The sequence below is a fragment of the Coffea arabica genome, chromosome 4c (genome assembly GCF_036785885.1).
Source record: "Coffea arabica cultivar ET-39 chromosome 4c, Coffea Arabica ET-39 HiFi, whole genome shotgun sequence".
Classification (NCBI taxonomy): domain Eukaryota; kingdom Viridiplantae; phylum Streptophyta; class Magnoliopsida; order Gentianales; family Rubiaceae; genus Coffea; species Coffea arabica.
In genome coordinates, this window is record NC_092316.1 from 16,490,976 (window position 1) to 16,505,986 (window position 15,011).

Here is a 15,011-nt window from a genome sequence, read left to right on the forward strand (position 1 = left end):
CAAATCCCAAGAATTGTATCTTTGGCCCATAGAATCTACCTCGAATTTGTCACATAAAGTAGTCCAAATGGGCTTCCCTTTGGGCCGGAGGCCTGCCTACGACAATCATGTGCGGTTTGAGATATTATGCATTTTAAGAATGTTCTGAACTGAACTCCCAATTGAAAATTTGATTTCTTCATTAAAAAATTTTGGCGTGGGCCAAAAGGCCTTATTTTTCTATAAACTATATAAAGTTTCAAGACTCCATTTGATTTCAGAAAACAGACCAATCCGTATTCACATAGTGTGGCGGGAATTATCTAAAGGAAAATCCTGCTCTAACTCCCATACAACTTCAAAGATAAACTCTGCTTTCGCATATTCTTAATTAATTTGAGTAGTGTTATTTGAATTTTTCAAATCTCTTGTGGCGATTTGACATAAAAATAATAGAGTAATTTGAACAGTTTTGGTTGCTGACTTTCTTTTTCTGTAGAATTGACACCTAATTTTTTCCTTGAACTGGTGAACAAACTATGCAGTTGCAAATGAGAAGTTAGATTTAATTTAAAATTCACATCAAGTTTTTAATGCCGTTGCCGAGGAAAGAATTGTGCAATATCATGATTAAGAATTTCCTTTAGTATTACTTTAGACAATTTTCTTTTTTTTTTAAAAAAAAAATTTCCTTCTTTGCTTGGGTGCTAAAACATGTTTTTATTACTTTTTATCTTTTAGTACATGCACTGTGCTTCACGCGGGATTTAGCCTATTGGCCCAGAAATCAAGAGGACATTATGGGCAAGGAGAAGAATTCAATTTGAAGGAGTTAAACACAACCCAAAAGGAGATGGCAAACAAGGTCTCCAATCAAGCGAATGCTAAGGCATCGCATGATATCACATTGCCAGACATCTCGAGAGCATGGACAAGCATCATTCGTCCTGTTGTTGCTGCGAATATCTTTGAGTTGAAACTTGCCTTAATCCAGATGGCGTAGCAAGACTAGTTTGGAGGAAACTCTACTGAGGATCCAAATGCTCACTTGGCAAATTTTTTAGAGATTTGTGACACTATAAAGTTGTTTGGAGCGAGCGAGGATCCCATCAAGTTGAGATTATACCTTTTCTCTCTACGATATAAGGCTAAGATATGGCTAAATTTTAAATCTGCAAACATTTTTGCTACTTGGAATGATCTTTCAATTGCTTTCATGACTAAATATTTTGCTCCCAATAAACTGCCAAGTTTAGGAATGATATAGCTACCTTTTGTCATTTCGTTGGTGAATCTTTATATTAGGCATTGGAAGGTACGAGAACCTACAAACGAAGTGTCCTCACCATGGCCTTCTCGAGTGATTAGCAGTGTAACTTTTTACAATGGTCTAATATCTCCCACGAGAATTACAATTGATGCAGCTGTATGTGGAGTTTTGATAGATAAATCAATTGAGAATGCATATGAGTTTTTGGAGGAGATGGCTTCTAGTAGTTACCAGTGGACTACGAATAGAGGCAATTCTAAAAGGCTTGCAAATATATATGAAATTGATGTTTTGAATATGTTAAATGCTAGGGTAAATAATATTGTTAATTTGCTTGGTAAGTAATCGAATATTAGTGCTATTAATTCTGAGCCCGTTTTATGTTGTTCTACGTATGGGAAAACCTTGTAAAATGGTGAGTGCATGAATGGAGAAGAGGTCCAGTATGTTAATAATTTCCCTAGACAATAACAACAATAACACCTACAACTATATTTATAATCTTGGGCGGAAAAATCAACCCCATTTTGGGTAGAGGGAGTAAAATCAAGCTAAGGCCAAATAACCCTCCAGGTTTCTAACATAAGCTTGCCCCATTTTGATGCTAAATCTGTTTGGGAAATTATTTTAGAAAAGTTAACTATCATGTCATGGACAAGTTGGAGAAGGTGAATGAGAGATTTGAACAGACAGAGAGTATAATGAACCAACTCGTGAATATGAATAGAAGCATGGAAATGTAAATTAGTCAGATAGTCAACTCAATTAACCCTACGAATCATGGGGACTTACCTAGTAAAATTGAGGTCAATCATAGGGAGAATGCGAAGGATATACCTTTCATACATTAGATTCTGATGTGTATCCATTTTCTACCATCAGAATCTAGTGTATGACAAAGTTCTAACTTTCTCAATTATAATTGCTCTCTTTGTTTAATTATTACTTATGCTTTGCTTGGATATATTTAATTTGCAAATTTAAAGTGTTTTAAGTTTATTTACATTTTTTTTTGGCTTGATAAGGCGCATTTAGTATATGCTTACACTCTCTTTTAAAGTATTTTCAATTAAATTGATACATTGATTCCTTTGTTGATTCTTGATCATAAATAGGTCAATTTCCCCTCACTTAGTCAATACTTCAAAAAGGAGGTAACCTTATTACATCTTAAATTCCGATTTTGTGCTCTTATGCACTCCTATGTGTTTATATGTTTTTATGTGTTTTCTTTATTTATTTACTTTAAGTTTATATTAATTTTTATATTTATTTAGTTTAACTTTTATAACTATTTGAGGGGTATTCAAATACCTAAGATATAATAGATAGGTTATATTTTTCTTGTTTACAAAAATTGTAATTTGATAGACGAATGTAATAAATAGATTAGATAGGTTATTTTCTATAACCCTCTTTTAGATTGTAGTTAGGTTCCAAATGTAATAGATAGGATTTGCATGTTTATGTGACTTATGTGCTTACATGATTTAGTTGCTTTCCTCAGCATCTTACATATAGATATTATGCTATATGTTATGTGTCCTATGTACTCGTATATGTTTATTTGTTTTAATTATGTTTTATATATTTTATTATTATAAATAATGAGTACATAATATCATCAAATTAGTCCAATGCTAGTTGTGATTTTTTTCCACTTTCTTGTTAGTCCAATGCTAAAGAGAATATTTAGAAATGGGCCACTTATAGGTCCCATCACGTACTAGATCTATGTATTGCATTCCTTTATTTCATTTTATGCATATTTTTCTATTTTTAGCATTTTTGTCATTTGCATGTTAATTTTCCTTATTTTATTCCCTTACCCCATATGTGTACAATCGATTACATTTAGAATTGTATCTCATTTAGAAATTAGAAAATTAGATAGTCCTTTTGCTTGTTAGGTTAGAAGAGTCAACTTCGGATATGGGAAATAAATGATTATGACTTTTTATTTGTAGCAGACTATTACCCCTCTGTAAGAAGAAAAACTATATCATGAGTTTTCTTCCCCCCATACTTGTTATGTTTCATTTCCCTCTCTTTGGTTATATATACTTATATGTATACATTATAAATTTTATTTCTTTTTGAGTCTCATTTTTTTGCATACATAAAGAGATTATTTTTGGATTTGGCAATTAATGCGATTAGTAATAGCTAGACATTGAAATGACATTTTGTCCCTCTCAATACCCTTCTTAGGTTTAGATTTACATCCACATAGAAATATCCAAATGTGATAAATTTGAAAGTTAAATTATGAAATTTTTGACTAAACCAAGCAATTAACTTAGGATAGGTTGAAAGTATGTCTTAAGTTTGAGTTGATTGAACCTTTACCTTCCATTTTTTCAACCGTGACTTCGAAACTTTTTTCTTTCATTTTAAAAAATATGGAATAGTGTAAAAAAGGGATTTTCTTTTATTTTATTTTTCTAAAACTTTTTTTTGGTGAACTAATGCACTTAAATTCAATATCAAGTGGCGACTTTTTTTTTAAAAAAAAAAAACCCCATTTTTAGACTATTCTTTTGGGGCCAAACTATCGCATTTTCAAAAGTCCCATTTTAGGCCATTTTCTTCATTTTATAAATCAAAAACACATGTTTCATCAAACACTATTTTCATTTCAAAAAATAGGGCACGAGAACTTAGTGACTCCACTAGAGATCACTAATGATTCTAAATAGAGCTGTTAATCGAACCGGGCAGCTCGCGAGCCGAGCTCGACCCGGCTCGATAAGAGCTTGGCTTGGCTCGTTAACAGAGAGAAACGAGCCGAGCTCGAGCTCTAATAAGTACTCGTTAAATATACGAGCCGAGTAGGGCTCGGCTCGTTTGAGCTCGGTAGGCTCGAAAAATAAGAGCATTTTTGTCATTTCCACGTGTATGTGGTACTCTAGTCAAAGGCATCTCCCGTCCATCTGTAGCCCTAATTCATGCTTTCCTCCTTTGGTCTTTCGTTTTCTCCTCCCACAGCCGTCACCCCCGCAGCCTCCATTCCCACATCACCGCACGCCGTATCCCTTAACCTCCATTCTCACGCCGCATCCCACAGCCTCCATTCTCACCGCCAGGCGCCATCCCTAATTTTTGATTTCCCCTTTTTGTCATCTATTTTCCCATTCCACAGCCGCAGCCGCCATTCTCGCGCTACCGCACCCCGTAGCCTCCATTCTCACCGCCAAGCGCCATCCCTAATTTTTTATTTCCCCTTTCTGTCATCTCTTTCCCATTCCACAGCCGCAGCCACCATACGGAGCAGTGCCATACGGAGCCATCTCGGTAGAGCCAGCCGCCAGGGGCCTCTACCATACCCGGATTCACTGCATTCTAGTAAGTAGCCTTGATGGTTTTTTTATCATAGCCTTGATGTTTTGATAATTATTTGCCATGGTTGATTTCTGTTCACATGTTTACTGTGTCACTGAGTGAGAGCCGTTGAAATAGGCCATACCCCAGTAAAAAATTTTCGCCATAGTGCCTATCTTGATCTCTGGAGTAGTGTTTGTTGCAGGGAAAAGTGTGAGAAAGTAAAGAAAAATTAGTTATTTTTTCTTTCATATACGCTTGTTTACTAGGAAAATCAAAAACATTTCTTCCACTTTCGCTCGCTTTCCTACATTTTATATCTTGCAAAATCTGCAAGATTTCAGGACTTTGTATACTGATCCATTATATTATATTTTTAAAGTCTTAGCAACTGCCAGCCACGGAGACCGCACGGGTATGCATTTTGCAGATTTATTGTCATTTTGCTTGTAGTTTTTTCTTCATTATCACTTACTGACAAAGCCAAAAACTTCCCATGGAATTTTTTTTAAGAAAATAAAAAAGATTGGGACTTTGCATAGAACAAGGCAGCAAAGAAAACAACAAATAGTTCTGGAACTCGATTACTGTGACGGTTGTAGACATACTTCTGGAACCTTAAATCACTTGCCCAAATTGTTGTTTTGAAACTGGTGATGGTTAAATATCCAGCCATGGCAGATGGGTTTTTATGCAGCAAATTGACTATTAGAAGCCCTTTTATTATGATTAATTATGGCCTTAGCATGTGAATAAATGTCTACCATCCATCTTGGATAGTTGTCCCCATACAGCTCTGGGCTAACCTATACTATCCATCTTGAATAAATGTTTACTAGAAATGCCATTCTACTGTCCTTTCATTACTGTCCCCATGCACAAACTAAATGGAACTATGGATTCAGTATTTCCCTGGAATTCATCACTGTCCCTTGTTTGGATTGCCATTTTAAGAGTTTTTAAGAGCTTTTCTCTGTTATTTCATTAATCTGAATGTAAGCTTGAGAATTGAGATAGGAACAAGTTAAAGAAATGTTAAAATTAGCTTGAAGTGGGCATTATTTTTTGAAATCCGTTTTATTACTTTTGTACCTTATTTCTTAGAAATGTTATTCTAAATTTCTGTTTTAACTAATCAGAATCTGTATTGGTTATTAAATGTTTTTTATTAAGGCAGCTCTCCATTCAACTCATTTCAAGGTTCATCATCAAGTCCTGCGATGGAGCAAAATAATGAAGACGTGGAACAATTGAATTACAACGAAGAAAGAGCTGATGAGATGAGTGAAGAAGAAATAGAAATAATAGAAGATGATGGCAATGAAGGAGGACAGCAAGTAGATGGAGATGGAGGAGCTGGTCCTTTTGAGAAAAAGCAAAGGAAGAAGAAATCCAGCATATGGGATGAAATGACTGAAGTAGTGCTAGATAATGGGACGGTCAAAGTGAAGTGCAACCATTGCAAGGAGCTTTTCACCAAGAGTACAACCGGAGCCACATCTCAGCACAAGAGACACCTGACTTCTTGCCTCCAAAGAAAGATGGCCATTGGGGAGCAAAGCAAACAAAAGCAACAAGTGCTTTCATTCACCGAAGGTGGAAGTGATGGTATCACTTCCATCACAAATTTCTCGTATGATTATGCCAAGGTAAGAGAACTTGCGTCACACATGATTCTTGCACATGAGTACCCCTTTTCTATGATGGAGCATGTAGTTTTCAACAAATTCATGAAAGCAGATTCTCTGTTTTATAAAAAGATTAATCGGCAGACTGTTAAGGAAGATTGTATGAGTACTTATACAATTGAAAAAAGGAAACTGAAATCATTGTTGAAAGGTGCTGGTAGGATTAGTATTACAACTGATTTGTGGAAATCTGGTCAAAAAATTCAATATATGGTTGTGACTGGTCATTTTATTGATTCTGATTGGGTGCTTCAAAAACGTGTGTTGAATTTTTGCAATGTTCCTCCTTCTCATACTGGAGTTATTATAGCTGATGCTCTAAGTAAGTGCTTCATTGATTGGGGGATTGAGAATAAGGTTTCTAGCATAACTGTTGATAATGCTTCATACAATGATGTGTGCATTAGGAGACTTAGAGAGGATTTTTCTCTAAGAAAGAGATTAAGTATTGGAGGAAAAATTTTTCATGTTAGAGGTTGTGCACATATACTTAATCTCTTAGTGCAAGATGGTCTTGGTCAACTTGGTGGTGTGATTGATGTTGTTAGAGAAGGGATAAAATACTTGAACAATTCAGAATCTAGGCTTCTTGAATTTGCCAAAATTAAAAAACAGCTTCAGTTGCCCTCTAGAAAACTAATTTTGGACTGTCCAACAAGGTGGAATAGCACCTATTTGATGTTAGTTTCAGGTTTAGAGTTCAAGGATGTCTTTCCAAGATATGCAAACATAGACCCTGGATTTCACTATGTTCCTACTGATTTTGAGTGGATGAAAGTGAAAGAAGTGTGCAAATTTCTAGGAATATTTCATGAAATCACTGATATGATTTCCGAGTCTGAGTATCCAACAGCTAACATTTTTCTTGTAGAGTTCTATAGGATTAAAGAGCTTTTAAATGAAAAAGCTCTTGATCCTTTTGAGCATATTCAGGCAATGGCTGGAAGTATGTCTGCTAAATTTGATAAGTATTGGGGAAAAAGTAATGTGTTGCTATCTTTGGGTGCAATTTTGGATCCGAGATACAAAATGTTCCTTATTAATCATGCTTTTCCGGTGATTTATGGTGAGGATGCAACTCCTAGATTCATGGCTGAGATTAGAGACATTCTTTATGAGCTTTACAATGAATATGTAGATTGTCATGTTGTTTCCCATTCTGAACAACAGAGGTGGGTTGTAAAAAGGAGACAAAATGAAGGTTCTACTTCTTCTAGTAAGAAACAGAAAATGACTGCACCCATCGTTTTAACTGGCAAAGAAAAGTTTCACATGCATGTGAGTGAAATTGATAGGGCTCCACCAGAAAAATCAGATTTAGATATTTATTTAGAGGAAAGTAGGTATGCTTGTGATGCAAGGGCAAATCTGGATGTTTTGGGTTGGTGGAAAGGAGAAAGATTGAGATTTCCTATCTTGTCGAGAATGGCTGCCAATATACTCTCCGTTCCTGTTACCACTGTGGCTTCAGAATCTACCTTCAGCGCTGGAGGGAGAGTCATTGATGATCGACAAGCTTCTATGTCGGTTGAGACGGTGCAAATGTTGTTTTGCGGCAACGATTGGATCCACAGTCTTCATGGCCTAAAGAATAAGTCTCGTGTAAGTAATTGATTGGATGTTTTTGTTGTTGTTACAGTTGCCTTATTTCTGATTTTGATGAATTTTTTAACTTTCATACTTTTATTCTGTAGGAATCACTTGATGTGGCCGAATCAATCACATTTGAAGAAGTTGAACTTCCTGAATCATTCAATGACTGATTTGGTGGCTGTTGTCCGTTGATGTTGCTTGGTGATAGTTTATGTAATTTTTTATGTTGTAATCTGATCTGGTTTGGACAGTTGATGTTGCTTGGTGGCTGTTTATGTAATTTTTCATGTTATAATCTGATCTGGTTTGGACATTTTGGGTTGGACATGTTGTAATCTGATCTGGTTTGGATATTTTGGTGTGGACATGTGATAATCTGATCTGGTTTGGATTACTGGTGGCTGTTGATATTGTAATGTGGCTGTTTATATAATTTTTCATGTTGTAATGTGGACATTTTGGTGTGGACGTGGTAATCTGACCTGGTTTGCTGAAGTTTTAACTTCTTGTATTGTCATTTGGTGTAGTTTTAACTTCTTGCTGCAGTTTAAACTTCTTGTAATTTGATGTGGTTTGGACATTGTAATCCCGCTTTGGACATTTTGTTTCTCCATTTGATGGTTTTTGCTGTAGTTTTAACTTTAGACTCTGCCTTGTATTGTCATTTGGCATGGCTTGTTGAATTGAATCAGGGAAATACGAGTATTGTCATTTGGCATGGCTTGTATTGTCATTCTGGCTTCAAATGATAAATCAGAGAAAGTGTATCTTCTTGTGATATAGGCTCTCCCGTAAACGAGCTCGAGCTCGAAAAGCTCGACTCGAGTTTTTCGCGAGCTCGAGTTCGAGCTTTGTGCTCGGCGACTCGATTTCAAAACTCGAGCTCGAGCCCAAACTCGAGTTTTCTACCAACACATCGAGTCGAATTCGAGCGCCTTGTAGAGCTCGAATTCCTAATCGAGCTAGCTCGATTAGGGGTTCGAGTCGAGCTCGATTGTCCTATGCTCGAGCTCGACTCGGCTCGTTTAACAGTTCTAATTCCAAACACTTGGTTTATTTACCTTTTTCTTTTTTAATCCTTTTCACATATTGCATTTGAATGTCTTAGATTGAATTTTCTTTTTAAGACTTCTTTTATTTTACCCACATATTCGTTTCTCCTCCTCCATCTATGTGATAAATAGTTATTTATTTACTTTATTTATATATTTATTTGTATCGCGCTTTGCATTTGAAATGGAAATGAAGTTACTCTAGACCCTTCATGTGTATTTAATGGTATTAATCCCTTCCCTCAAACAAACATTTTATATGTACATATGCTATTTCTTTTTAATCTAAATGCACCCAAATGCAATGGATTGTACACATATGGAGTAAGGGAATAAAAAGGAAAAATAACATGCAAATGAAAAATAATCTTAAAAATAGAAAAATATACATGAAATAAAATGATAACACGCAATACATGGATCTAGCATGTGATGGAACCTATGGATCTAGTATTGGACTAAATCATTTCTATAAATTCTCACTAGTATTGGACTAGCAAAGAAGCAAAAAAATACCACAACTAACATTGGACTAGTAAGTTGACATCATCCACTTATTATTTATAATAATATAAGGGAAAATCTTTCAAAATGTCCTTCATATTTTATAAAATGACTTTTTTCATCCCTTAATTGTAAAAGTGTACTTTTACGCCCCTTACAAATTTACATTGGTCAAATTTGATCTCTATCTATGTTTCCAACTAGATTTTGGTCGGAATCCACCACGTGCCTTAAATTTCATCATTTTTGAAGGGCAATATTATTAAATCAAAATTTACATAATCCAATCCATAGTCCCTCACATTTCATAAAATAAATTTTTTTGTCCCTCACATTCCACAAAATAATTTTTTCATCTTTAATTGATCATGTGTATGAATAACTTTTTTTTAAACTCTTGTATATATCTATTTGATTTAATCTAAATGTACTATTCAGGTGAAATTAAATAGATATATATAGGGATTTTAAAAAAAATTTGTTAGTTTTTCACTCATTTATTTCCTTTTACTTGAAAATTGAAAACAAATAAGACATTTAATTCTAAACATTATCAAGTGTTTATTTCGAATTAAATTTGGACAGAAAAATAAACAAAGGAATAGTATGACAAAAAGAAGTAAGTGATTGATACTTTCAAATTTTAAAACAATTAGAAAGCAAGAAATTCAACTATTGGACTTAAATCTGGTAAGTAAAAATTTTAGATTTAAACTGCAATTTGTTAGCATGACTATAGAATTCAATTTAGAACCGATTAATTAGATGGCCTTATTACATAACTCAATAAATGAATTATTACTAAAAGATAAAATGTTACAATAATTGAATAGATTCACATGGTGAAATCAAATAGATATATATACATATATATATATATATATGTGTGTTTAAAACAAAATTGTTAGATTTAAATCCATGTATATATCTATTGAATAGCATATGTATAACGACAATTTGTCTGTTTAGGTAAAATCAAATAGAGATTTATTACATACTATTCGTATCGTTCAGGTGAAATCAAATAGATATATACATGAATTTAAAAAAAAATTATTAGTACACATAGTCAATGAGGGATGAAAAATTCATTTTGTGAAATATGAGAGATGATGTGACGGCCCCACTTCTCCCTAAGGCGAACCAGAGGGTTGACGGATCGCCTGCCTAACTCTCGCCAGAACTCACGCAAAAAAATTGACTAAACCCTTTCCACGTATAACTTAAAACAAAACAAAATTCGTCACCCGAACAAGCCAAACCTTTAAACGACCAGAATACTAAGAACACATTAACTTCAAAGATAACATTGCCATTGGACGTCTGAACGTTCACTCTTAAGTACACCTCCAACCAGTTTAACACATAACTACATTTATACATTACAAACCACAAAGTGAACTCATCAAGTTCAAATACATTTATACAAGCCAAAACTTAGGGTTTGCACTTTTCCATCTTCAAGTGACAACCCAAGACAAAAGATACATAATCCGATTCAAAACAACATTCACAAAAGATAAAGGCAGACTTCAAATCTCTTGATTGCCAAAACCTGTTCAGGAAAACAAATAACGTGGGATGAGTTAAAATTCAGTGGTGCCCCAAACATGAAATCATATAATACAAATAACAAATAATAACTCCAAACTTAAACTCAACAAGTAGGAAAGCGTTTAACAGCACAGAGTAGGATACAGGGCTCTCAAGAGCCATTTTCCACAAACTTGATCAAAATTAATCGTAGTTGACCCTCCGTCAACTCTCACTATCTAAGGTCCATGTAGATTCATTATTTTTCCTTAACACGCTCCAACCAACTTACTCCCACCGGGCCCGTCCTTCTCACGAGAGGGTTTGGTATTATTCGAGTATACTTTTTTATAGTCTAGTCGAGGGATTCACCCAACGACGTCACAACAAGTGGTCATCAAATCAGGATAAGAGGCCCTCCCACCCTAAGTTGTGGTACATTCCCCTGTTTGGTAATTTAGTTGACGAGTCCACGCTCCAGTCAACAATTGCAAGGTTTTAGTACTTGAGTTAGGATAAGAGGCCCTCCCACCCTCAGGTGTGGTACATTCCCCCACTCAGTACTTGAGCATAGAAACATGTGTTGACCTTGGTTCCTAACTTTTGATGATTACAAAACAAATGGATGTTGCTAACATCTCTTCAAAGGCTTTTTCAGAAATGAAACAAATCAAGTTCAAAGATTAATCACATTTGAAAAAGACAGAGTATGCTGAACCTATCGGACGCTCAAGAAGACAGTACCGGACATCCGATAATCATTGCACAACTTCGGACGCATGCTTCGGACATCCGATAGGATTCTTCGAAATCGACAAAACTATCGGACGCTGAATATGTCTGTACCGAACGTCCGATAGAAATAAGATAATTTCTCAAATCTCTTTGTTTGCTATCGGACGCACAAAAAGCTTGCACGGGATGTCCGAAAAAATTGAAGAAAATCCCTGAAACTCACTGCCTGCTGTCGGACGCATAAAACAGGGCTATCGGACGTCCGACACTTCAACAGCTAGTTGACTCTTCAGCTACTTGTTATTCGTTGGAAGCATTAATGAGACACTTTTTTGATCCTATATAAATAGTGGTTGGTCAGATACTTCAAATAACTTTGACACACTGAAGATACAAAAGATCTAGAGTGATTTTAGTGAGAAAATACTCTTCAAAGAAGATTTGTAATCTTAGTGGTGTGAGGTTCATTGTAAGCTTTTCATTTGTGAGTAAATACTTCATGAGTGTAGCTCTATGAGGGTTGTTCTGAGGGATAGTAAAACGTCCTGACTTGACCGAGTGGAGTTCGGGGTAAGGAGGAGGTGAACCTTCCTTTGTACACAAGAGTGATTGTAATTCATCAACTTAAAATAGTTTGTTTGAATTAATCTACAAGCTCAAGAGGAGTTGGGTAGTTAATTGGTTTGCAATTCTTTCTTTTTTATTTACTTGTTGTTACATTTGTGATCTTTACATTGTTTATCTCTTTCATTTGGTTGTCTTCGATTCTAACAATTGGTATCAGAGTTTGGTCTCCTAAAGATTAAGCTCAATCGGCTTTGGAGTAAAGATGACAACCAACAATGCTATATTTTTTGAAGGACATTCTGTCATTAGACTACATATGTTTAATGGGTCAAATTATGTGAGTTGAAAAGAAAGAATGATTATTTTTTTACAATCTATTGATATTGAATTGTGGTTTATTATTAGTGAAATTCCTTTTGATACCTCTCTTATAGATGAAAATACTCATAGATTTAGACAAAAAATAAGAAGTGAACTGACTGCTATAGATAGAACTTATCTCACCTTAAATGCAAAAGCCATGAATGTGTTATATTGTGCTTTAGACTCAAATGAATCTATTAGAGTCAAAGGCTGCAAGTCGGCCAAGAAAATTTGGGATAAATTGAGAGAAATTCATGAAGGTAGTGAGAATGTTAGAGAACAAAAGAAATCCATTCTGGTTATCAAGTATGAATCGTTCGAGATGGAATCTCATGAAAATATTGATGAGATGTACTGTAGATTCAACGATCTCATTAAGGACGTAGAGGTGTTGGAAAAAGAATATTCCCTAGGTGAAAAAAATAGAAAAATCTTAAATACTTTATCCAATGATTGGGAAAATAAAGTGACTGCTATTGAGAAGGCTAAAGATTTGAATACTATGCCTATTGAATCTCTTATTAATTCTCTAACCTCTTATGAGTTGAAACTTAAATCCAAAGTGCAAGAGGAGGAGGATGCGAAAGTAAGAAAGAGTATTGCTCTAAAGGCATCTCAAGATGAAGATGATTCTGCCTCCCTAGATGAAGAAGATGTGAAAATTGATGACAGTGATCTTGCTCTCATCACAAGAAGTTTCAAGAGGATTCTCAACAAAAAAAGATTTAGAAGAGGAGAATCTGGCAATTCAGATTCTAATCAATTGAACAATGCAAGAAACAAAGGAAGATATGAGACCAACAAAAAGCAAGGTGACAAATGCTATGAATGTGGCCAACTTGGACACTACACGAGTGAGTGTCCAATGAAAAAGAGAAAAGGTGAAAGAAAATCAAGATTCAACAACTTTCAGTTCACATGGAATGAATGCAATTTCGATAGTAAAATTAAAGAGGAAGATGAATCTGCTCAATTGATTTTTATGGCAATTGAAGATGATGAGGTAACATTTTCTAACTCTCAATTTGAAAGTGATGATGAAAGTGATGATGATCTTGAATCTTTCATTATAAAATTGCACGATAGTTTGAAATAATCCTATGCTAGAAACAAGGAGTTAAAACAGAAAATTAGTTTTTTGTTTCGAGATAATGCAAATCTTTTTCTACAAAATAAAAAGTTGAAAGCTGAAAATGATTACTTCAAAAAGAGTGAGACTGCTTTACACTTTGAACTTGATAGAAAAATAAAGATTTGTGAATTGTTAAAAAAGGAACAAGGTGATTTGAAAAGAAGAATGAATGGTCTAAATGAATTGCTTAAACACAAGAAACAAGTCTATTTTCAAAAGAATAGGTTGAATTCTAATTCCAACGAATTTGCTATTTATAAGAAAAGACAAATAAGATTTATTAAACCTGTTCATATAAATAACTCTTTGGTTATGTGTAATTTCTGTTATCAAAAAGGTCGCATGAAAAGTGATTGTTATGTGAGAAACAATATGAAAAAGGGCATGAAATGCATGTGGATAGTTAGACATGATACTAACTCTAACAAGTAGAAGATATTGGTAAGATTGATGAGATTCTTGTTCATAATACTTTTTTGTAATTCTCTTTTGATGTTTCTGATGTTCTGAACTGAGTTTTTATTGATTTTTTACTGAATTTGTATGATATCAAAAAGAGAGAAAAAAGAATAATACTGATCTCATGATGATTTGCTGTGATTGCTGTTATTTCTCTATTTTTATTTGGATTATTGGATTCTCTGTTATTGTTGCTGATTTTTGGTATCTGGTTTTTATTCTCATCTTATGATGGCAAAAAAAGGGAGAAATGGATGCTATGTGTGAGAGGGAGTTTATGCTTATATGCTCAATTTTTTTTCTTTCTTCCATCCATTGTTTTGTCATCATCAAAAAGGGGGAGAATGTTGACCTTGGTCCCTAACTTTTGATGATTACAAAACAAATGGATGTTGCTAATATCTCCTCAAAGGTTTTTTCAGAAATGAAACAAATCAGGTTCAAAGATTAATCACATTTGAAAAAGATAGAGTATGCTGAACCTGTCGAACGCTCAAGAAGACAGTACCGGACGTCCGATAATCATTGCACAACTTCGGACGCATGCTTCGGACGTCCGATAGAATCTTTCGAAATCGACAAAACTATCGGACGCTGAATATATCTCTACCGGACGTCCGATAGAAACAAGATAATTTCTTAAATCTCTTTGTTTGCTGTCGGACGCACAAAAAGCTTGCACCGGACATCCGAAAGAATTGAAAAAAATCTCTTAAACTCACTGTCTGCTGTCGGACGTATAAAATAGGGCTATCGGACGTCCGACACTCCAACGGCTAGCTGACTCTTCAACTACTTTCTATCCGTTGGAAACA

General features: G+C 34.7%; 1 protein-coding gene and 1 non-coding gene across 2 annotated transcripts; one reads left to right on the forward strand and one right to left on the reverse strand.

Annotated features, from left to right (window-relative positions):
* Nucleotides 1-1,227: 1,227 nt before the first annotated feature.
* On the reverse strand, nt 1,228-1,333 carry LOC113740510 (small nucleolar RNA R71). Its single transcript, XR_003460505.1, has one exon. It is a non-coding gene; the product is annotated as a small nucleolar RNA R71 (small nucleolar RNA).
* Nucleotides 1,334-5,790: 4,457 nt separating this feature from the next.
* Nucleotides 5,791-8,021, forward strand: LOC113739058 (zinc finger BED domain-containing protein RICESLEEPER 2-like). Its single transcript, XM_027266304.2, has 2 exons — nt 5,791-7,860; nt 7,953-8,021. Exons 1-2 carry the CDS (start codon nt 5,791-5,793, stop codon nt 8,019-8,021), a joined length of 2,139 nt encoding a protein of 712 aa, XP_027122105.1.
* Nucleotides 8,022-15,011: the final 6,990 nt, after the last annotated feature.